We start from the raw sequence: 23,105 nt of genomic DNA, 5'->3' as shown, positions 1-23,105 counted from the left end.
ATGGTGCGGTGTTACGGAAAGATTCCTGAATCCGGGCATCAAAGTGAGAGCTAGCTTTACCTCTAACTGCGGGCATAACCTCTCCTTGCTTCATAGCAATTCCCTGCATCAACTGGACTAGAGGAGGTCTGAATTTCTCCTCCTTAGGATACATCCAAAAATGCATCTGAGTAACGCATACAATTGTACATATTTGTCTGTGAAAGAAATATAATTATAATGAATACTCTCCTGAAATGGGGTCTTATGTCCTGCTTTGTCATGAGATATGTGTGTCATTTTTTTAGCATTCAACACTAAAAAGACATGCACTGATTTTGGAAGACTCTTGATACCCCCGCTAAGTGGTCAAACGCACAGTGTATGAGATAACTATTTACAGGTATTTTATCTTCCGAAAATGATCGTGATCTCGGTTTTCCTATGCACCTTTCATATTTAATCAGTGAAAACAGCCCTTCAGCTACTAGATAAATGTTCTCCATAAAGCAATAAAATTAATAAAATCAATCATCAAAAAAAATCCATTGCCAAGAAAACCACTTGCTATATAGCTAGTAGCTATATGCAAAATTAATGTTTCCTATCCAAATGCTGAAGTCTGTTGATCATAAATATATTTAAAAAGAAAATTTCCTGTTACAACAGGATATGTCTAGATAAATTCACCTGTTTGTGTACATGTCTCTAGACCCCTCCACTGAATCACCAAGAGCAGTCCGCCATGATACTGACTGTGTTCAACTTCATGTCATAGTTATGTCTAGTCACTTCTAGTCTTACGTCTAGTCACTTCTGCTAGCCATAAATTCTCAGATCCACTTCTGATTTGGTGCCTAGCATCATACTCTGTTGAACTGATATGTGTCACGGACATGTATCACATGTTCACTCACATATAAGTAGAGAAATTCACACAGGACTTTCTAAAATTAAAGTTAAATGCCAATATCCACTGCTGTCAATTCCAACTCATAGCGACCCTATAGGACAGAGTAGAACTGCCCCATAGGGTTTCCAAGGAGCGCCTGGCGGATTCGAACTGCCGACCTCTTGGTTAGCAGCCGTAGCACTTAACCACCACCCCACCAGGGTTTCCAATGAGAGCCGCATATTCAATAAGTATTTTAGGTGACCCATGATCTACGTGGAGAAACATTCATCTCCATATTCCCAGCGAGAACACCTGGTGGAATGCACAGGGTACCCAATATAGAAGGTGTAAAAGAAATTCAGACACAGTATGGAAGAATCCAAATTTTATAACAGTACAGTGGAATGAGGTCGTATTTGTTGATAAATACCCATTCAACATTTTTTAAGAACCAGCTACATAAAGATAAGAATACCACCACTGACAAACTTATAAATGATACCACAATATTTTTCTAAAACAAAAATCCATAAAAGAATACACCAAGGCCTAGCTACATGTGATATTGTAGAAATCACCCAAAAACCAGACAACAAAGAACTCTATCCTGTAAAAGGGAAAGGGAACAACTGCAGCCCCATGTCATAGCTTCTATATTGCTTCTATTACGCACACTGACATGGCAGGGGCAGGCCCTAACGGGTCATTTCCATTTGTGTGGAGCTACTGCTAACTGTTCATTGATTCTCATAAATCTTAGAAGCGCTAATTGATAATTTAAAAATAAAATTAATTTCATTTTGAGACTTTCATCAATTTCCTCAAAATATTCTGAAGCACTAGAAGTAGAAATCACCAATGTAGAAGTAAAAATGTAATTTTGCACAGTTGGCTATATATTTCTAGGCCTTTTACCTTGTCAAATTACTTCTAGACCAGCAGTTATTCCAGACCCAGGGATACTCTAAAGTCAAGATCAAAATAAAGAAGCAAAAACAGTGTCAAAGAAACACACTGAGTAGTGAACAATGGGGATGTCTGTCATCAATGACATCACAACACAGCAAGGATTTAAAATATCTTATTCTAAAAACTATGCTCTAAGCAACTCCAATGTCTAACCTGGCGGAAATCATAAGCAAATAATAAAGATCCAAGCTCCGTGATCTCAGTTCTCCGCATTCAGAGACACAGTCAACCCCCTGGAAACCAAACCAAGGCCATCCACGTCCACAGCAGCCTTGGCACCCTGAGGTGAAACAAGTTCCTTTATGGGCCTTTTGCTTTTGTTCTTTAGAAAAACAGCTTGAGAGATTTTGCCCCAACCCCTGAGGAGTTACCTTTGCCCTAGTTTCGTACACCAGAAGGTCTGTTATTTTGTCCAAGTTGATTGGCATTTACTGGATAAGCTATAAACAATTTGTGGTTTGATACTTTTTTGTCTGGCCCTGGGCTGCAGCCTGTCCTGTGACTAGTGTGCCCCTTTCAGGCATTGGTCTATATGGTATGCAAATGAGGTGACTATAGGCTATGCAAATGAAGTTACTACCCTACTATGCAAATGACATGCCTGAGGCCTACCAGGACACGGGATTGGCCAGCTGTGGGGGAGGAGGCATTCCTTGAAATTGACAAGCAGTTTGTGGATATATGCAGCTAACTCCACAGAGGTTTTTCAGACAGGAAGCAGACAGAAGAAGAAGAAATAAAGAAGATGCACAGCGAGAAGAGGCAAGGAACCTCCTAAAAGAGCTGTAACATGGGTCAAAGGCTATGACACTGAAGATAGCGACAGACCCAGAAGGGGTCCTACAGCAGAGTCGGTGGACACAGATGGCGGGTCCAAGAGGAGCCTGTCCTGAGGGGGCTTAGAGAAGCCTGTCCTGTGGGGGCCAAGAGGAGTCTGTCCTCAGTGGGCCAAGGGGAGCCTCTCCTTAGGGGGCCAAGAGGAACCTGTACTTAGAGGGCTTAGAGGATGCCTGTGCAGCCTAGAGGGGTGTTTGTGAAAGCGAGATGATTGTTTGCACTGCCAAGAGGAGCTGAGAGAGCTGTCCTGTACAAAGAAGGGAGGGATGTGCTCTCCTTTTCAGGGGAGTCTTCCAGTCTTTGCCTGCATGCTTCCTGACCCTGCTCCTGAGTTGTACCCTGTTACTTCCTTAATAAACCACTTAACTGTAAGTACAGTTTGTGAGTTCTGTGTGGACATTGCAACAGATTATCAAACCCAGCAGAGAAGTAGAGGGTGCCATGGGAGGAATGGCTGGTGTCAGAATTGGTAAAAAGTTTGGAGAGTTGACCCAAGTCTGACCACCTCATAGGAATCAGCTTTGGGCTGATCTTGATTCTCATTATTCCCCCTGCACCCCAAAGTTAGACAGGCTCTGACACTACTACTCACACCATTGTACACACCCCCAATATGAAAAACGTCCCTGTGATTGTCAGAATTCTCCATCACACGTTGCTTCAGTTTAGCTTTTCGGAACCCAGCATGTCACGGCACAGTCTATTCCCTGCTCAGCTCTCTGCACTGCTGAGTACAGCAGTTTATCTCATTCAATTCCTCATCCATTCAAGAGCACGGAGGTTAAAAAACCAGTTACCGTCCAGTTGACTGCAACTCACGGAGACCCAGTGTGTATCAGAATAGAACTGTGTTCCAAAGAGTTTCCAATGGCTGACTTTTGGGAAGTAGATTTCCAGGCCTTTCTTCCAAAGTATCCCTGGATGAATTCAAATCATCAACTGCTCTGTTAGTAGCCAAATGCATTCCAACATTTGTAACACCCAGGGATTCCACACAAAGGGAAAACAAAAATGAAAAGCTAGATAGGGCAACTAGCATAACATTGAACTCCAGAGCTAGGCTGCTTGTGTTCAAATTCCAGCTCGCATTATAAATAGTGTGATCTTAAACGAGTCACTTAACCTCTCTGTGGTTACTTTACAGGGTAGTAAAAAAAAAAAATTTTTTTTTTTTTTTTTTTTAGTGAGGATTAAATAAATCAATATCCATAAGAACAACATGTGGCACCAGAAAGGCAATGTATGCTAATATTATTGAGCCACTTTCAAGGTTGCTATGGGAACATTGGGACCCCTCCCTGGTGGTGCAGTGGTTAAGAGCTCACCTCCTAACCAAAAAGTCGACAGTTCAAATCTACTAGCGACTCCTTGGAAGCCCTATGGGGCAGTTCTACTCTGTCCTACAGGGTCACTATGAGTTGGAATCAACTCAACAGCAAAGGATTTGATTTTGATTGGTATACGGACGCTTCATACTTAGTGTCACCGGGAAAAGTAAAATTCTTCAGGAATAATTTCTTTAATTAAATACCAACATAATGCAGGTGATATTTTGATCCAAAATCCATTCAGCCCCACAATCTAACTGACATTTAAAAAATACTAACGAATAAGGATAGAGGAAGCTAACCCTTCTGAGCCCATATTTCATATTTCAATTCCACTTCTCAAAGATTCCATCATCTCTCAAGCTCGATTCCTATGTTTTAGAGAAATCTAACTTCTAAACAGTTTATTTAATTGCATTTAAATTTGTTGTGGGGGAAAGCAGATCTGCTATAGGAGTTTGGGGTTTTTTTTAACCAATTTTAAAGAATGCACATCGTTGTTTCTTTTTTCCAAATGAGTTGCATAATGACTGATGTATCCTTTGGGTAAATTTTACCATCTTACTCCCATCAGAGATCCACCATTACCAGACACCACCTGCAGACACCATGAATACATGAAAACACACTGCAAGGAACTGTACTGAAACCGGCAGGCTTTCAGCAGTCATAATCTGCTCTAGCCTTGAAGGTTTACCACTAGCAATCTGAAACATAAATAACTGCTCATGAAATGAAATTGATAAAAAATTTATGTGCCACGGGAAAACTGAGTTCACACTGCAACTAGTCACTTTACTAGGCTGTTGGTTCAGAGATGCAGGGAAATTGACCGGGACTCAGGTATTCTACCAGGAGCCCACAGATCTAAACAAAACGCTGTCATCCTGGGATGGAGCTAAGAACAAGTAAAGGGAAAACAAATCTCTAGCTCAAGATACAAACAAAACATATTAACGAAAAGCATCCTATTTGAAAAATATTCATTGAATTGATGAAAATCTCAGTAGCCATTCCAGGAAGGTCATGAATTTATGGGTACCTTGTAAGAATTTTTTTTTTTTTTTGTAAGAATTAATAGGGGGAAAATATCCACTTTCTACCAAAATTCAGGCATTAAGTATTGACTTTTAATAAGGTGAAATCCCATAACAATGAGAATTGAAATACAAAAGTCAATCAACTCCCCTTCTCCCATCTCCTGTTCTCTTTAAATTAACCTCCCGTGATGGTTAATCTTACGTGTCGACATTTCTGGACTATGGTACCCAGTTGTTTGGTCAAATGCTAGTCTAGATGTTGCTGTGAAGGTATTCACATGTGATTAACATTTACAAGGAGTCCTGATGGCACAGTGGTCAAAAGCTCTGCAGCTGACCAAAAGGTCGGCAGTTCAAAGCCACCAGTCGCTCCTTGGAAACCCTATGGGGCAGTTCTACTCTGTTCTATAGGATGGACTCAACTCGATGGCAATGGGTTTGGTTTTTTTGGTATGAAGATAACCTTTGCTCTTTGTTAATAGCCAGTAGGTTTTTCAGACTAATACGGTGCTTCAACATCCGTGCCTTTTCTTCCTCCTTCCCCATTCCATAAGAAACAAAAGGAAACAAGGAGGGTGGTGGTGGATAGCTGCCATGGAGCTGATTCCGACTCATGGTGACCCCATGTGTGCAGAGTTCCAACCACCAACCTTCAGCTAGGAGTCAAGAGCTCAACTGTTTGCGCCACTCCAACCCAACCCACTGACATCGAGTCGATTCCGACACTCAGGGCTCTTCAAAAGAAGGGTAGAGATTGTTAAGAAGAGCTGTCAAGAAGGATGGGGGAAAAATCATCACTCCTGAACCACAGCTCTGCAAAGGGCTGAGCTCAAACAACACTCAGCCCCCGGTATCAAGAAACGGACAGGAACTCTGAAGGAGAAGGAGGTGGTTGTATGGCAAACAGAAGGGGGAAAAAATGAAAGGAAAAAATCCCAAACAAATCTAGTACTTTGAAAGCACAGGCTAGTGATGTCTATGACCTTTATCTGTGGATGCAAGGAAGTGAGGAAAGAGAAACCGAGGCCAGCTGGCTTCCTGATTAACTGGAGCCTCTTCACGAGAATTAACGCTTTATCACATCCATATCTTAAGGACGAAAGTCCTAATTGGACAGCAATTGGACCTGTCAAAGGTATAAATTCAATTTTCACAGAGTGTCAGTGAAAAAAAAAAATCTGACCCGCGGGCCAATATTTGATTTCACCTAACCCTTGACAGCACATGTGATACTTCATTTCACAACCAATTAAACCTGTAAAAGTTGAATACTCTGGCATCTACAGCAATCTTATGCCATCAGAAACTAATGAATTACTTCTATATGGACTGTGAAATCCCCTCAGAATAGTCCCATTGTGAAAATTCCATTTTAAAGCTTAAAATACCACAGAACTCTTGACTAATGACTCTCTTGCTATATATCCAGGTGTGTCCAAATTTCCCCTATTTTAAAGCTGAAATGTACAGCTTGATAACTTTTTTTTTTCTGTACCTACTTAATTATGTCCTTAGGATGAATTATGAGAAGAGAAATTGCTTGGTTAAAGTTTTATAAATAATAATGTTTTTGTTAGGTATAAAGTTGCCCTACTGGGTTACAGAAAGATTATATCAATCCACAACTTCACTGAAAATATAAAACATGGACACATTTGGTGGCATTTTTTTTTTTAACTTTACTAATTCAATGGGTGAAAACTGGTCTCTTGGTTTTATGTTTTTTAATTGCTAATGAAGGGTGAATATTTTTTATAGGTTTCGCTTTGTGTAAATTTTTTTTCAAATGTTTTACGTATTTTTATACTAGGGTATTCTTTTTTTTCTTTTTCTCACTGGCTTATGAGAGCACTTTCCATATTAAGGAAATTTACCATTTCTCTCTTTTGTATGTTGCAAATAGTGTCCCAGTTTTTGCTCGACTTCGATATTATGGTGTTTAACATGCTGGACCACATCTAAAGTTTCACTACATGAATATTTTCCTTTATGGTTCCTGCCTCTTGTAGGATAACTTTTAAAGTAAATTTCTTTCAGGTCAGGCCCATGTGTAGCTTCAAGCTAATTTAGGAAACTAAAATGATTCAAGTAATCATCTTGGCACAGATGGCACAGAACACTGGCTGCTGTCCTTCCCGGCTAAAATTGACTGGCAGAATGGCAACATCACAAAAGAAAGAAAGAAAAGGCAGAAATCCTTTAGCAAGCGACATCTACTATTGCTTTTCAAAAGATTTGGGCTAATTTCACCAGTCCAAATCAATTTGAAGTCAGTAGAGCTTCCAACATTATAATTGTAACTCCTCACACTGCTGCACTTCTGAGTAGCTGTCAGAGGGCTTTCATGGTCGTCACTCGTCAGTCCTCGACTGGACACTGTGAGATAAGAGAGGTAGGTGCCGTCCTCACTCCACACAGATCAGGAAACCAAGGTGCAGAAACATAAACGGTTGACCTGCCCACGATCATCCAACCCAGTCTTCTGGGCTCCTGGTCAATGCTCCTCCCACCTCACCATGAAGAGTTTTCCAGGTGAGAATAGAGAACAATTATAAGAGCAGGAAATTGAGGAGTAGAAGTGACAAGTTTTTTGTAAAAAAAAAAAAAAAAAGTTTTCCATTCCCATGTTCTGTTTTATAGCTCACTGTTTTAGCAAAGAATCTCTGCGTTTGCCAAATTATCAAACTAATTGACATAACTGATTCTGCTAAAACAGTCTGCTGGCACTATTTGACTTAGGAGCCCTGGTGGCACAGTGGTTAAGAGCTCGGCTGCTAAGCAAAAGGTTAGCAGCTCAAACCCACCAGTTGTTCCTTGGAAACACCACGGGGCAGTTCTACTCTGTCCTATACGTCATTGAGTTGGAATTGACTTGATGGCAATGGGTTTGGTTTTTTATTTGACTTAATTCTTAACCAATAAAAAAGTTCACAAAAGCCAAATCTTTCATTACCAAAATGTATGTGATTGTGGTAATACGGTAAAGTAAAATATTACCAAGAGGTAGGTTAGAAATTTACCAGGAGCCATGTTGGCACAATGGTTAAGCATTCAGCTACTAACCCAAAGGTGGGCAGTTTGAACCAACCAGCTACTCTGTGGCAGAAAGATGTGGCAGTCGGCTTCTGTAAAGACTTACAGCCTTGGAAATCCTACGGGGTACTTCTACTCTTCTTATAGGGTCACTTTGAGTCGGAATCGACTTGATGGCAATGGGTTTATATTATAGAATTTTACAGCAAAGTGTGTGTATGGATACTTGCCCACATGCAATTTAATGTAACTCCCCGGAAATGGCCAGATCTGTGCTATTAAGTCAATATCGCCATTTACTGAGCAGCTATTCTGCCAGGCAATGCATAAGTGGATTTACATCCCCGTCTCACTGAATCCTCACACCAGTTTTCCCAGAGGACTATTACTACCAAAAGCATTATATAACTCACAAAGTTAAGGGTGAAAGGCTAAAGAGTAGTGATCAAAGTCACAGAGTAGGCAAGGCTGTGTGTCTAGGTCTTCTCAATCCCATTCTACCACCTGGTCTAATAATAATAAAAAATCCATTAGCGCCAAATGAAATGTCAGCCTGCTTGGGAAGAGCTCATTAGTACGGTTGATGAAGAAAACAAAGGAAACCCATTATCAGAATATGGGACGTTCAATGCATTAAACTTTGGGGATTTTGCTTTGAAAGAGACATCAAGAAAAGAATTGACTAGTTCCTACTTTGATATCCCCTATCTCAAGTAAGAGCAAGCAGGGTGGTGCCCGTGCTTACGTCTTCAATAGCACTGGAACAAAGTAGATCTCTACATGGAGTTGGTCAGTGGACATCAGTCTGTCTGTCTCTGCTACTTCTTTGCCAGTCTGTCTCTCCCTTCAGTCACACACACACACACACACACACACACACACAATAAAAACAATAGAAAAACAGGACAGAATGCATACGGCCAACTTTTCTATGTTTTACAGGAATTTTCAAAGTTCAAGAAATACAATAAAAATAAACATATAGAAAAATATTCATTACTGCCATCCAAAAAATGCTAAAAAAAACAAACAAACAAAAAACTAAGCTTTCATTCCGTACCTATCATATTAGCACCAAAAATAATTTATTGAATTATAACTAACATTCTTTCACTGGTTTCTTAATTATAACCTAACAGAAACCTTTGGATAGCGTTCTGGTGATATTTTTCAAAAACCATAAAAACATCTTGGTTCTGAAGCTCAGTAGTAAGTAAATAGTTCAGAGGAAGAAATACTTGTATGGATTTGGGTTTAACAAATACATTCTACTTTTTTTTTTTTTTTCATTTTTGATAAAGTAAAAGGTGGCAGAATGTGATCATCAAATTAATCTACATGAGAGAAAAAAATTAAAAATCACATTTAAATGCTATGAAAATGTTTATCCATCTCAATCCAGGTAGATTTTAAATCAGTGGGCCTTCTCTCCACTTAAAAATCTGCAGGTCCTACTAGTTCAGATCATAATTGTCAAGAAGGCTTTAGGGTATCTCCAGTAAAATGGGTAATTTTCTAGGTTAAAGGGGAGCAAAATTAAAGAAAGTGAAAAAACTGAATGACTTCCAAATGGAAAGTCACTTCAAAATCTCAATTTAATTAAAATTGGGGCTAAAACTAAATGAGCATGATTACATGTACATTAATTAATAATAACAATGTTTTGCTAATGTTTGCCATCTAAACAAAGGTATTTTTCTTAAAAAAAAAAAAACAGAAGAGATCCAGAAGAAATAGCACCAGAACAATGATTATAATTATTTTTATTCTGCCTCAAAAAGGCAAAGCCCAGGTAAGCTTTAAAACTGTGTAATTTCACTTCTTAGCATTCTCTTCCATTATATCATTGACTCAAATTTATAAAATATCAACATATATATATATATCTTTATTGTGAGCTATCTGAGGGTAGGTTTTGTCTATTCCCAAAACTTAGCACAATGCCTGGGAAATAGTATGTGTTCATACAAGGGAGTAAGTCAGTCTGAAATCTCACTAATTCAAGCATCCACCCATGATTCCAAGAAACCAAACCAAACCTCTCGCCATTTAGTCGATTCCGACTCATAGCAACCTTGTACGACAGAGTAGAACTGCTCCATAGGGTCTCCAAGCAGACTGCCATGTCTTTTTCCCACAAAGAGGCTGGTGGGTTTGAACCGCCAACCTTTCGGTTAGCAGTGGGGCACTTAGCCACTGTGCCACCACGGCATCTTGTCACCCATGATTCAACCTCCTTAATAACATTCCCCACCCCTGTCGTTGCCTCCAAGGAGAGAAACTTACAATTGCCAAAGTCATCAATCCATCCCTGGTCAGGTGTGCTTCATTACTGTTAGTAAGAATTTATTTCCCCTGATTATCAAAATATTGACCTTAGCTCTATTCATCGAGGCTCTAATATAGAAGTTCATTCTGGTTCACATGAAGTCCTTTTGATATTTAGACCCAGATTATACGATGTGCTCAAACCATATGACCAGCAATTCCATCTGGGTATCTACCCAAGAGAAAAACATATGTCCACAAAAAATGTGCAGATGAAGGCTCATAGCAGCATTCTTCAGAATAGCCAAAAACTGGAAACAACCCAAATGTGCATCAGCTGATGAATGGATAAAGAAATGTTTATAACAGAATGGAATATCATTTGGCAATAAAAAGGAATTAAGTACTGATGCACACAACATGGACCGATCTTGAAAAAATTATGCTAAGTAAGAGAAGCCCATTACAAAGGGCCATATGTTACATGATTCAATTCATTGAAAATATCCAGAACAAACAAATCCATAGAGACAGGAAGTAGATTTGTAGTTGTGGCGACTGGGAAGACGAAGGGAAAGAGAGTGACTGCTAATGGTTAGCAAGTTTCTTTTTGGGGTGATGGAAATCTTCTGAAATTAGGTAGATGGTTGTATGGAGCCCTGATGGTGCAGCGGTTAAGAGCTTGGCCGCTAACCAAAAGGTCGCCAGTTCAAATCCACCAACCGCTCCTTGGAAACCCTATGAGACAGTTTTACTCTGTCCTATAAGTGGTCTTTTTATAGTGGTCGCTACGAGTCAGAATCGACTCAATGTCAACGGGTTTGGTTTTGGTTTTTGATGATTGTGTAATTCTGTTAATATACTAAACACTGAATCGTACACTTGCAAAGGATAGAATGTAGGGTATGTGAATTATATCTCAGTAAAAGCTGTGATTAAAATAAGCATAAAGAAGTAAGTACACAATTATTTTTGTGGGCATTGTAGAAAGAATTCTTTCTATGAATTATTGTACCATGAAATTCAAATATTCAATATTTTTTTATGATTTTGACACGGTTAAATGCCTAGTATTTAAAATGGATAAAGAGGGTAAATAGCTCTTTATATTAAAACTACGAGCCCATAAACCTACAGAAAATGAAAAGAAAACATCGCTGACTACAACAAAACCAAGAGCCTTCCCGCCCCCTTCGAAAATGTCTAATATGAAAGGTTAACACTTTTTAGCAAGATTTTCATTTATTCTCTACTTTAGAGAGGAATGAAAAGAATCTGAGGCAATTTTTTTAAAAAAGCAATGATAATAAGACTAGCTTCGTTAACCATAATTCAATCTCCGTGATATTAAAATGTAAAGGTCTTATTCTAAATATAGTTCAGGGGTTCACTGTGCTCATCAGCACTTCATTTACTTAGTCTTCTCATCTCATAAAATGACAGTTTCCTCTTAGAATTATCAATGACCTACTATATTGCCAGTTAAGAATTATACAGTAGTTGAATTAATAAATACCTAGCTATTTTTTTTTTTTATATTATTAGTAAAAAGAATTACCATGGTACTTAAAATAAAGAATATGAGTTAACATGCATTTATCTGGGGAAATATATGCATATCTACAATCAATATATTTAAGGTAAGAAAATTATATAAGCTAGTGTTCAATTTATCATTTCTCCTTAAAAACTTCCAGGAACATGTTTTAAAGGACTCAGGGATGAGATTTTTTGTGGAATTGTGAGACGTATTTCCTGTCTTAAAGTGTTAACTACAGCCTACTCCAGGAAAAACTTCTGTGTCTTTCCCAGGAGTTTCTAAGTGAATAGAAATTCAGGACTCTGATGATACCTTTTGCTCCACCTTCAAAAACTGAGCCAGTTCTTCCACAGTTAGGTGATCTTTCTTGTCACTGTAGCTCAAGAGCAACAAATAAAGATCCCGTCTCAATGACATCATTTTGTAAAAAACACAAAACTCTTCAAATGTCAGAGTTCCTTGATTCTCATCCGTATCAGCTTCCTGAAAGAGGCATAGAAAAAAACAAGACAGTGTAAGAGTCTGACGGGGGGGGGGGGTCAGTACTGGGAGATAATAATGGACTATAAGAAGGCTAGTACATGTTTCACAAATAGTGAATACAGACTGTCCTTAAGTACACATGGAACATTACAAAAACTGCCTGTTAGGCTGCAAAGGAATTTCAACAAATTAGAAGAAACATCATGCAAGCCACTTTCAGCAAGTCAGCAAAGTAAGCTATGCATTTGGAAATAACATTTTTAAGTAGAAAATATAATAGGCAACTGTTACATCATTTCAAACAAAGCTTTGAAAATCCTGTCTTTTTTTAGCTTTGGGTCAGCTATCAGCATATTGTTTGACCAATATTTAAGCCATACACAGTTTCTACGTCAGGCTGATTGGCATTGTCTTCTGCCACTTCAAAGGTAGAGATAAATTGGTCTAAAGAGCACGAACATTTTTGTCATGTGAGGCTCTTGGTTGGACATGCTTTACATTCTAAAGAACTGGATATAATGGTCATGTTTCTGCCACGACTTTGTTCAAAATATCTAAATCTTGATAGAGACAAAACATTTCTCAGAACTTCCTTGTAAATGCCTAACCAAGAAGAGTAAAACTCTAAGGTTTAAGAGATAGCATCTAAAGACTTCAAAAGAGGCTATGTATACCTCAAAAGAATACTTTAAAAAAAAAATGAATCTTGCATTGCACCAAAGAAAATAAACACTTGGAAGGCTTTAACGTCTAGCAACAGTACAGTTAAGAGGAGAACGTTCCTGAAATAGAGCTCAGGTCTTGGGTCTTTATCACTCCCACTCTGAGCATTTACAGAACCTTCTAGACGCAAGGCCCACATTGGAAAATTTCTTCACACAGCAGGCACAACTGCTTGCTTCCCTAGTCACTTCAGGCTTGACACATTTTTATACCTAAGGTCATAAAAGAGACTCTTACTGTCCTCAAACTTGTCTAAAGCATTTACTTTGAAGACATTTAACATAAACATTTCCTTCTTTACCCTGTAAGTACTGGATAGTTTGGAGATAAACAGATGTCTGGAGGGGAAAAAACTATAAAAGAAAGTAAAAATAATCCAACAGCTTACTTCTAAAAAGGACTATCATTCTTATAGATATAGACTTGGCCCTCCTCTTGAGCTTGGCCTCTTTTATTAAATTAGGAACTTCCCCTCCCCGCCCCCCCATGCTGTAAACACCTCCCATGAAAAGGAAGAGACCCTGAGCTGGGGCTTACCAGAGGACAAAAGTGAGATGACCGGGGCGGGGCGGGGTGGGGGGGTCACTCTGTTTGTGATAACTCATTTCCCCGCCAAAGTCTCTCACTCCGTCCCTGGGCCCCCTTTATGGCACATCGCATTCCTTTCTCTTTATCCTTTCCTTCTGTTGCCCTCCAGTGCAATGGCATCAAGTTGCCCACAACGTAAACAATCTCCAACCATGAGTGGCCCAAGGGCAGGACCACCTTAAGGGGTCACAGAACCGAGCAAGACTCCAGGTCCCATCTGTTGTCACAACTCATGCCCCATGTTGCTCCTGCCTTTACCCCCTCTAAGAGCCAGTGGTTAGGAAACAAATGAGGCGTGAAACAGAGAACATAATAAAATACCACCCTCTCTGCTTGTTTTTACACGTACAATATAACACTGGCCTTGTAACCTAGAATAGAAAATCATTGCAGAACATGGATTACAGATGCATATTACTTACCTACAAAGAACAGCTTTTTGTAATTAATATTCTACTAATTACAAATAGTCTAACATTGTCTCTGCCAAGACAAACTTAACAGAGCCCATTCCTGCACCTGAGCCTCGGAACTAAATATAATGCCAGCCGGACACCACAGAATAAGGTTGCGTCCAGTACATTTGGGCTCAAATACTCACCAACAGAGAAAGAGCATCTTGTCTGACATCAACAAGCAGTTGGTTATAATTTCTGAAGGGCTCCCTAAATGGTAGAAGCGATAGAGCTTAGCATTTCTAAGCCTCATGGATTCTAAATCTTAATCAGACTCATTTGAAACTAAACTGAGGGCTATTGAGAACTTAACCCGTTCCCATTGAGTCAATTCCAACTCATAGAAATCCTATAGGATGGAGCAGAACTGCCCTGTGGGGGTTCTAAAGAGCTGCTGGTGGATTCAAACCGCTGGCCTTTTGGTTAGCAGTAGTAACTCTCAACCACTGCGCCACCAGGGCTCCACTGGAGACAAGTGCTATTCTTTTTTTATGTTACTTAGTCTTTACTCTAAACCTCGCAACAGCTCTGGGAAGAAGGTAGATGACATATTATCGTCCCCTCTAAATTCTTGAACAAGTTTACTGTACTATTTAAGTGTCAGGTAAAGTGCTTATAATTACTGTCTGAAAACAGCAACAACAAAGAGGCAATTCAGGAAGTGAAATTGTGGATGGTGTGTTAAGTTTATGAAGTGTTTTCCTTGATGAAGCAAATGCCTCTATTCATCAAAGAAAACTAAAACAATAGAGATCAGGTGATGTTAGTTTTCAACAAAACAAAACAGCCCTTTAATATACCAAAGTACATCAATAACCTCCCCAATGTGTATTTTACGTAAAGGCCAAAGCAATTGGAAAACGCACCTGAAACATCTGTCTGACTTTTCTTCGGGGCAGGTTGACGTTTAGTTTATGCATCAATTGGTGTATCTCTTCAATATTCAATAAGCCGTCGCCATTCTTATCAGCTTCCTCAAAGGTTTGCTTCACCCATGTGCAAAAAGGTCAAGGAAAACAGCTGGGTTTTCATCAAAATAAAAGCTGCTCCCTCCTGGAATATACTCAAGAACATTTACCAGTAACACCTGAACTTGAGAAGAAACTCTTGAGAAGGTCCTGTAACCTACAGCTTTGGTGAGCCATTAACAGTGACAACAAAAAGAAACAGGGCGGGTGTGTATACAGGCGCTCCCATTCACTGTGAAGTCAGAATCAAACCAGATTACATCAAGAGTTCTTTAACTCAAAACGTGCTATCAATATTATCCAAATTAAATTTTAAAACCTACTGTTTCAAGAACACACTACCTATTTCAACTAAGGAAAAAACCACATTACCGGCTCTAATTCTACTCTAGTAGGATGATTCTGTCTTAACTTGCTTCTCCATTAGCAGGCTCCTTAAATTTAAAATAGTTCTATATGACTTTCTACATAAAGAAAACAAAAATCGTTTTGATGGCACCTAACAACATTTGACATTATACATTAGGACTTTTTACTTCTCATTTCCTGCCCAGGTCTTCTCAGTTGTATTACTGTGATAGTAACACAAATCTTGCGTCCCTATTAGTTCCATTTGTACAGTTGGAATCTCCATTTATGGGGCATGTAGACAGCAAGAATGGCCCAGTATGGTAGCTCCCAAACACTTTCTGTCAAAGAATCTCTCTTTTTTTTTCCCCCCTCCCTTCCTTCTTTCTTTCTGAAGAATCTCTTTCTGGTGCAATGAAAGTCCAAGCACACTTTTCCACATTTAGACCTTACCTTCTCCTTCCATGCCCTTTCACCCATCTAGCATCCTTTTACCTTCACAATACCCCAAACGACCTGCTCTTTTCAATTCTCTTTTCTCATTCTCACTTCTGCATCCAACCCACTCAATCTCATCATATCAGACAAAGACATGAAACTAGAAGAGAGGGAGAAACCTGTTAAAGTTTAGTAAGTTTAGTAAGAAAGCCAGGTCTCAAACCCAGGCTCTTGCAATGTGGTATATAGCACACTTTCCCCTACACCCAAGGCCTGTCTCTGTACTATATTCCTCCTCCTGTTACTAGCTTTGAGGGTCCCTTTTTTTTTTTTTTACACCTAATAGCCCCAAACTTCTACATCATGGGGAGTAAAATGAAGTAACAAGTCTGCTACGATAGCCGTTGCCATGGAGCACAGGTATGAGACTGATGACAAGGCGTGAAGCTGAGTTTAGATAAAACGGGTCAACATCGAGTGAACAAAGATTTTAAAAGACTCTCAGTGAGATGAGCCTTGCGTTTATTTGTTTTACCTGGTGAGAAAGCAGAATAAATGGTAATAAAATGGATGAGTAGAAAACACCTGGCTAAACTTTAGCTTAGGAATTTCAAAACTGGATGATCCATCACTGTTGGAGACTACTAACCAGTGAGATCACAGAACAGAGTAATTGTTACGGACTTGGGAGCCAAAGTGAGCTTCAACGTTTGAAGGGCGATGCAGAAAAAAAGAATCAAAACGATGGAAAGAAAGCAGAGACCCAAAGGAAAGGAAAGGTATAGACGTAAAACCAAGAAATGGGAGAATGGATGTATGTCAGAGGGGAGAGGGTCAATGGATAATATTTGCTTGTCAAGGTGGTGACATCGAATCGAGCAATTTTCATTTTAAATCAAAATATTAACTAAGCTCCCAATGGTAAAAAAAAAAAAAGCTCCCAATGGTAGCATGGCACATTTACCTTTCTTGTGTGATTCAAATTATGGTTGTAGGAGACTATACTTTAGGATGCAAAAACAACCAGCAAGTTTGTCTTATTCCTTTTAAAATTAAATAGAAGTGATTTTGAGACTGTAAAGAGCTTGTTTCACATTTTGTTCCCTTTATCACATTTTAAAATAACCAGCCCAGTTCTTTCAAGTTCCCTCATTTTTATATATATATAAAACTAGGAAGTTAAAGGGAAACCCAGACCTAGGTGAAGATAACTGAAGAATCGAAAGGGTGAAAGAGTTGGGCCAATTACTAATAAGTACCTGGACCTCTTCTTTTTTTTTTTTTTTTTTCTGTTTTCTGGGCCCACAGTCCCCACTCTGTGGCTCCATTTCTATGGAGACTGCTCTGCACCCCATATGGCCAGCATTCAAAGAAGCGCTAAAACAGGTGCGATGACAGCCATATTTTCTTCCAAACATCTTTTAGTCTATAACTGTTTACCAAAGCCTCTCAAAGGCCCACCCAGAGAAGAGGCCGGGCAGCCAAGCCCCCAGTACAAGTACATCCTGCAGACACAAACCCACATCAACATACAGCGCCTTGACACCTGGTTAAGGAGGAGATAGGGCTGGTAAGGCAGAAACAGAGGCAGAGTCAGCCCCAGGAAAGACACTTCAGTCCCGATTCAACTACTCAGCTGTCCCTGTAATGATGGGTCATTCACGTCACCTCTGGGGACTCCTTTCCTTCATCTACCATTTCAGGAAGCACAACCAGACAAACCTTGAAGTTCCTTCCAATTCTAAGCTTCTATGAAAGGAAAAGCCATTCTTGCTCAGCAACGGCACACATAGCTGGTAAAAGTTTCAGGTATCTTAAAGCTATTCTTCAGAATTTAGACATGAGGGCCCAGGAAAGCCCTGAATTAATGATTCATATCCATACATACAATAATCTTAAGAAAGCAGTCATTCCGCAGACAAAAACTAGGAAAGCAGCAACTGGATGAAAAGCAAGATCTATTATTTTCTATGAAGAAACTGTAAGAAAATGTAAAGTGCTGAATAGTAATATTTAGTGCAGAGGTGGGGAAACTTTCTATAAAGGACTTGATAGTAAATATTTTAGGCTTTGCAGGGCATTTGGTCTTGGTTGCAACTGCTTATCTCTGCCATTATCACATGAAAGCAGCCATAGACAGTACATAAATGAATAAGCGTGGTTGTGTTCCAATAAAACTTCCCTCATGGACACTGAAATTAGAATTTCCTACGACTTCCACATGTCACAAAATGTTACTTTTCTTTTGACTTTTTTTTTCAGCCATTTAATTCTTAACTCAGAAACCCATATAAAAGTAGGCAGTGGACCAGGTTTGCCCTGCTGGCTGCTGTTTGCCAGTTCCTGATTTAGGGGGAAGGTGTAAGAAACATACGCTACACATCAGAAACCAAACCCACTGCTGTCATGCCAATTCCGACTCGTAGCGACCCTACAGGACAGAGTAGAACTGCCCTGTAGGGTTTCCAAGGAGCAGCTGGTAGATTCAAATTGCCAACCTTTTAGATAGCAGCCGAGCTCTTAACCACTACGCCACCAGGGCTCCCTAAAGCCTTACTAGAAGTAATAATTTCCCCAGGATCAGGAGGGGCAGTGCAAACAGTTAACGTGCTCAGCTGCTGACTGAAAGGATGGAGATTCAAGTCCACCCAGAGGTGCCTCCAGAAAGGCCTAGAGATCTACTTCTGAAAAACCAGCCACTGAAGACCCTACGGAGCACAGCTCTACTCTGACACACATGGGGTCACCACGGAGCACAGCTCTACTCTGACACACGTGGGGTCACCACGGAGCACAGCTCTACTCTGACACACGTGGGGTCACCACGGAGCACAGCTCTACTCAGACACACACGGGGTCACCATGAGCCAGAACTGACCCAAGAGCTACTGGTTTGATGTAGAAGAGAATGGTTTCACTAGAAGAAGCACTGAGGCTAGGCGCCAGGGCCATCACCTTTGCAGGCTGGGGCTGCTGAGATTTCAGGCTTTAATCAATCTCACACCGCACCTCTTCTTCAGAATAACAATGGTAGTATTATTTATAAAGTACTTCCTATGTGCCAGACACTGTTCTAAGTACTTTATATATATCACCTCATTTGATCTTCATATAACTCTAAGACAGCCGCCACCACTATCAACATCATCATGTTATAGATAAAGACCCTACGCGTTTAAGTAATTTGCCCAAAGTTACACAGCAAGTTGCAAAATCTGGACAATGAATGGGGAAGTCCAGAGAAGAATTGATACCTTTGAATTATGGTGTTGGCGAAAAATATGGAATATACCATGGACTGCCAGAAGAACGAACAAGTCTGAGTCTTTGAAGAAATACAGCCAGAGTGCTCCTTGGAAGCGAAGATGGTGAGGCTTCATCTCACGTACTTTGGACATGTTACAAGGAGGGGCCGGTCCCTGGAGTAGGATGTCATGTTTGATAGAGAGTCAGCAAAAAAGAGGAAGACCCTTGACAAGATGGATTGACACAGTGGCTGCAACAATGAGCTCACGCATAGCAATGATCATGAGGATGGTACAGGACTACACGCTGTTTTGTTCTGTTGTGCATAGGGTCACTATGAGTTGAAACCAACTGGATGACACCTAACAACAACATAGTAAGTGGCAGAACTTGGTCTGGACCCCAAGCAACTCACCTCCGGAGTCTGAGTCCTTAGCCACAACACTCTATTGCTTCCAATAGACATGAGTATTGTATCTACCTCTATCCAATACGGCCATCACTGCAGAAATAAATCACTGTACACTTTAGACTGGATGGATTTTCTCACACAACCATTTAAGATTTGTTACCGTCATTATTCATTCACAGTTGAAATTTTCAGTCCTAAGTGAAATCCAGTAGTGATGAACATCCCAAATCTGTTTTCCTCAATTAATGTAGTTAAATGTATGTCCAATTAAGGATGTCATTCTGCTCTTAAGACATTACCTAGAACCCTATCAAATTCTGACAGTTCTGTAGGAGACCAGTTCCCTGACTCAACGTAACTCCCTGTTTCTGACTCAAGCTTCCTTTCTACTAGCTATTCATTAATTTCCTCTCTCCTTTTTTCTCCTTCATTGAGGCAAACGTCAATTGCTTTTTGTTTCTCATAAAATTATTTCTCTGTGCAGCTAAGGAGTACATCTATCTGCTTTCTGGATAGCATGTTTGTAGATAGGGAAGCCCTTAGCTGCCAACCTGGTTAGTTCAAATATGAAAACTTTCTAGTTTCGGTAAACACATATAAGCAAATGAGGTTCGAAAAACTACTGGCCAGTAAAGCTAAAAGAGGCTTCGACAATTTGTGCCCATTTCTCTCACTGGTCTATCTTGAGGGTCATGAGAGAGACTTACATGGCTAAAGGTTCTGGAATATTGTGAATTTGTCCCAGTTAACTAGTGAGGATAGCAGCCTCTGGGATTGCCTCCCCTTTGGCCACTGGCTTCCCTTCTTCCTCACTAAAAGAACCTCTGTTTTGTTGAGGTATCTGAGTCCACGTGCTTTAATGGAGGCTAAGAACTAGAGGGGGAGGGGAATCCTGACTGGGCTTAATATGGCCTTCCTCAGAGTATTATCCTTGGGTTCCTGCAGCCACAGGGTCCCCCCTTTCCCAACTACATACCTATGACAGGCCCTAGGTTTTCTTCATGTACTTAACCAAACAGCACGTCACAACCGACTGAACACAGAGTAGATATGAAAATCCAGCTGTGTTCTATTAAGCCAGACATTAAAGAGATTTGCAAAAAAGTAAAACAATACTATCATTCTCACTAAGTTGTTTTGCTTTGAAAAATAGTTATTTTCACAAAAATACTTTGTTAACATGTAATAGTTTATTATAACATTTTAAATGAGTTAATGTTTTAATTAGCAGACTTAACTTCTAATATGGTGACTATTGATAGACATGACCCACATACACAAAAACTGTCTGGAATCTTCAGTTTTTAAGAGTGCAAAAGACTCCTGAGATCAAAATCCAACCATGCTCACTCATTTCTCGTGCCAGGGATTGGTCTAGGAATGAGCCTGCAATAGCAATTCTGGCCAGAGATGAGGGCGGTCTTTGGGGGAGCTTCTGGGAGGTTTTTCTTTGGTCTTAAAAAAAAAGGGGGGGGGGTTTGTGAGAAGAAAATTTGTTTACCGCTGGGCACAGCTACAAGCTGCTGCAGCTCTCTTTAACTGTGAGGACAGCAACGGAAGGACCAAGCCAGAATGCTAAGAATTGCAGAAGGCGGGTCTCTGATTACATCACTGAGTCACTGAATTATCTGACCCTGGATCTGAGCCGGGAAACCCTGGCGGCATAGTGGTTAAGTGCAACCGCTGCTAACCTAAGGGTCGGCAGTTCAAATTCGCCAGGCGCTCCTTGGGAACCCTCTGGGGCACTTCTACTCTGTCCTATAGGGTCGCTATGAGTCGGAATCAACTCGACGGCAACAGGTTTGGTTCGATCTGACCCTGGAACTGTCCTATCTCAGAGCTCTAGTTTATGAGAAAATGAATATTCTTTATTATTTAAGGCACTGTGAATCTTACTGATTGAGTAGTCTTACTGATTCAGTAATTTTTTTCTTTTTTTGCTTTTTGCCAAACCTGAAGGAGTTAAGAGCCAAACTAACAGAATAAAGCACTGAAAATTAGTTCCGATGTTCGTGTTTTGTTCATTTATGAATCCCAGTTGTGTTTCTCTGCGCGCTGTGGATACTGCTGAAAACATCATGCCCCATCAGCTCAGACCTTCACACGATTGCGATACTCTCACAGGTCAGATGTTCTCACACTGCTCCAATAATATCCTGGGCATGGGATCATAGACGGCGCAGCACGGGCTTATCAGCACTCCCGGAAACGACCTGGAGCAGGCACTGCAACGAGAGCAAGAGCAGTACTACTACTGCCTGCGTGGATGGGGACACTCGTATCTGAAGGCCATTCGACATGTGAGAAAGAAAACAGAGTGGCCAACTAGTCTAACACCCTTACTTACAGATAAGGAAACGGGCCAGAAAGGCCGTGTGGCAGGCCGAGCCCATTACTCCTTTATCATCTAGTCAGCACTGCAGGACCACAAGAATGCGTTTCATCAATGAGAAGACTCAGACTCTAGTAATTCAGAGACAAAATGTTATTAAGTAAAAGAATAATCTCCCCCTTCAGTATCAATCCATTTAGTTTCTAAACTGTAATTAAAAAAAGAGAGAAAGCAAGAGGAAGCATAACCAAAAAACCAAACCAAACCCACTGCTGTGGAGTCGATTCTGAATCATACCGACTCTATAGGACAGAGTAGAACTAGCCTATAGAGCTTCGAAGGAGCGCCTGGTGGATCTGAACCAGCAACCTTTTGGTTAGCAGCCGTAGCACTTAACCACTACACCACCAGGGTTTCCTAGAGGGAGCATAGTGCCTGGTATATGATCGGAACTCAAAAAACAGCTGTTAAACTAAACTGGCTTTATCACAAAGTAGGGTTTTCTTTCGTCCAAATCGGTGCTTTCCTGGCTATAGTTAATGAATACTCCTACAGTTTTTTTAAAGAACCAAAAACCTGTTGCCATGGAGTCAATTCTAGCTCATAGCGACCCTACAGAACAGAGTTTCCCAGGGGCAGCTGGTGGATTCAAACTGCCGACCTTTTGACCACTGCACCACCAGGGGTCCACAACGTAAGGGTGATAATATTGCATGTGTGGCTCATGTCTCTGAGGAAACTTTAGGCTTCTTCCCAAGCAGACTGCTCCTGAGTTCATGTAAGTTTAAGTTTCTTTATGTTTTGTGTCCGTATTCCTTCACTTGAGGCAAGAATAAGGAAGGGAGAGAAGGGTGCTAGGGAAAAGAGAGACACAGAATGGAAAGTGGCTCTAAGCCTTGAAATTATGGGAAAAATAAAAGACAGTCTAATTCTCCTAACTTCACACACACACACAGAGTTCAAGTTCTAGGCAGGATATTGGTCATGGGTTCTCTGCCGTTTGGCAAGAGAGTCTTCGTCACTGATGCCGGCCATGAGGTACTTGAGGCCTGTGATCCAGGTGCGGGCCTCCTCGGGGTTGGAGGTGATGAGGTCCAGGGACTCCATGTGGTTGCCATGGTAGATGGTGAAGCAGCAGCTGGGGTCAAAGTTTCCCTCAGCTTGTCTGTGGAATATTTCAGACTGCCGGCCCTCGGTGACTTTGTAAATGGAGTCGATAATTA

The 23,105-nt window shown here is 40.4% G+C and overlaps 1 protein-coding gene across 8 annotated transcripts in view; it reads right to left on the bottom strand.

Annotated features, from left to right (window-relative positions):
- The window catches only part of PLCH1 (phospholipase C eta 1), a 277,526-nt gene that overhangs the window by 65,920 nt on the left and 188,501 nt on the right, over positions 1-23,105 (bottom strand). For all 8 annotated transcript variants that reach the window (XM_049867197.1, XM_049867198.1, XM_049867196.1 and 5 more), the window contains exons 4-6: positions 22,862-23,105; positions 15,005-15,134; positions 12,202-12,372 (exon numbers count right to left, since the gene is read on the bottom strand). In XM_049867197.1, coding sequence (XP_049723154.1) covers positions 12,202-12,372; positions 15,005-15,134; positions 22,862-23,105 — 545 coding nt within the window. The remainder of the gene's footprint in view (positions 1-12,201; positions 12,373-15,004; positions 15,135-22,861) is intronic.

Source organism: Elephas maximus, chromosome 23 (assembly GCF_024166365.1).
Source record: "Elephas maximus indicus isolate mEleMax1 chromosome 23, mEleMax1 primary haplotype, whole genome shotgun sequence".
In the NCBI taxonomy this organism is placed as follows: Eukaryota; Metazoa; Chordata; class Mammalia; order Proboscidea; family Elephantidae; genus Elephas; species Elephas maximus.
Note: the sequence above shows the minus strand (reverse complement) of the source record. Positions and strands in the feature narration are given on the sequence as shown.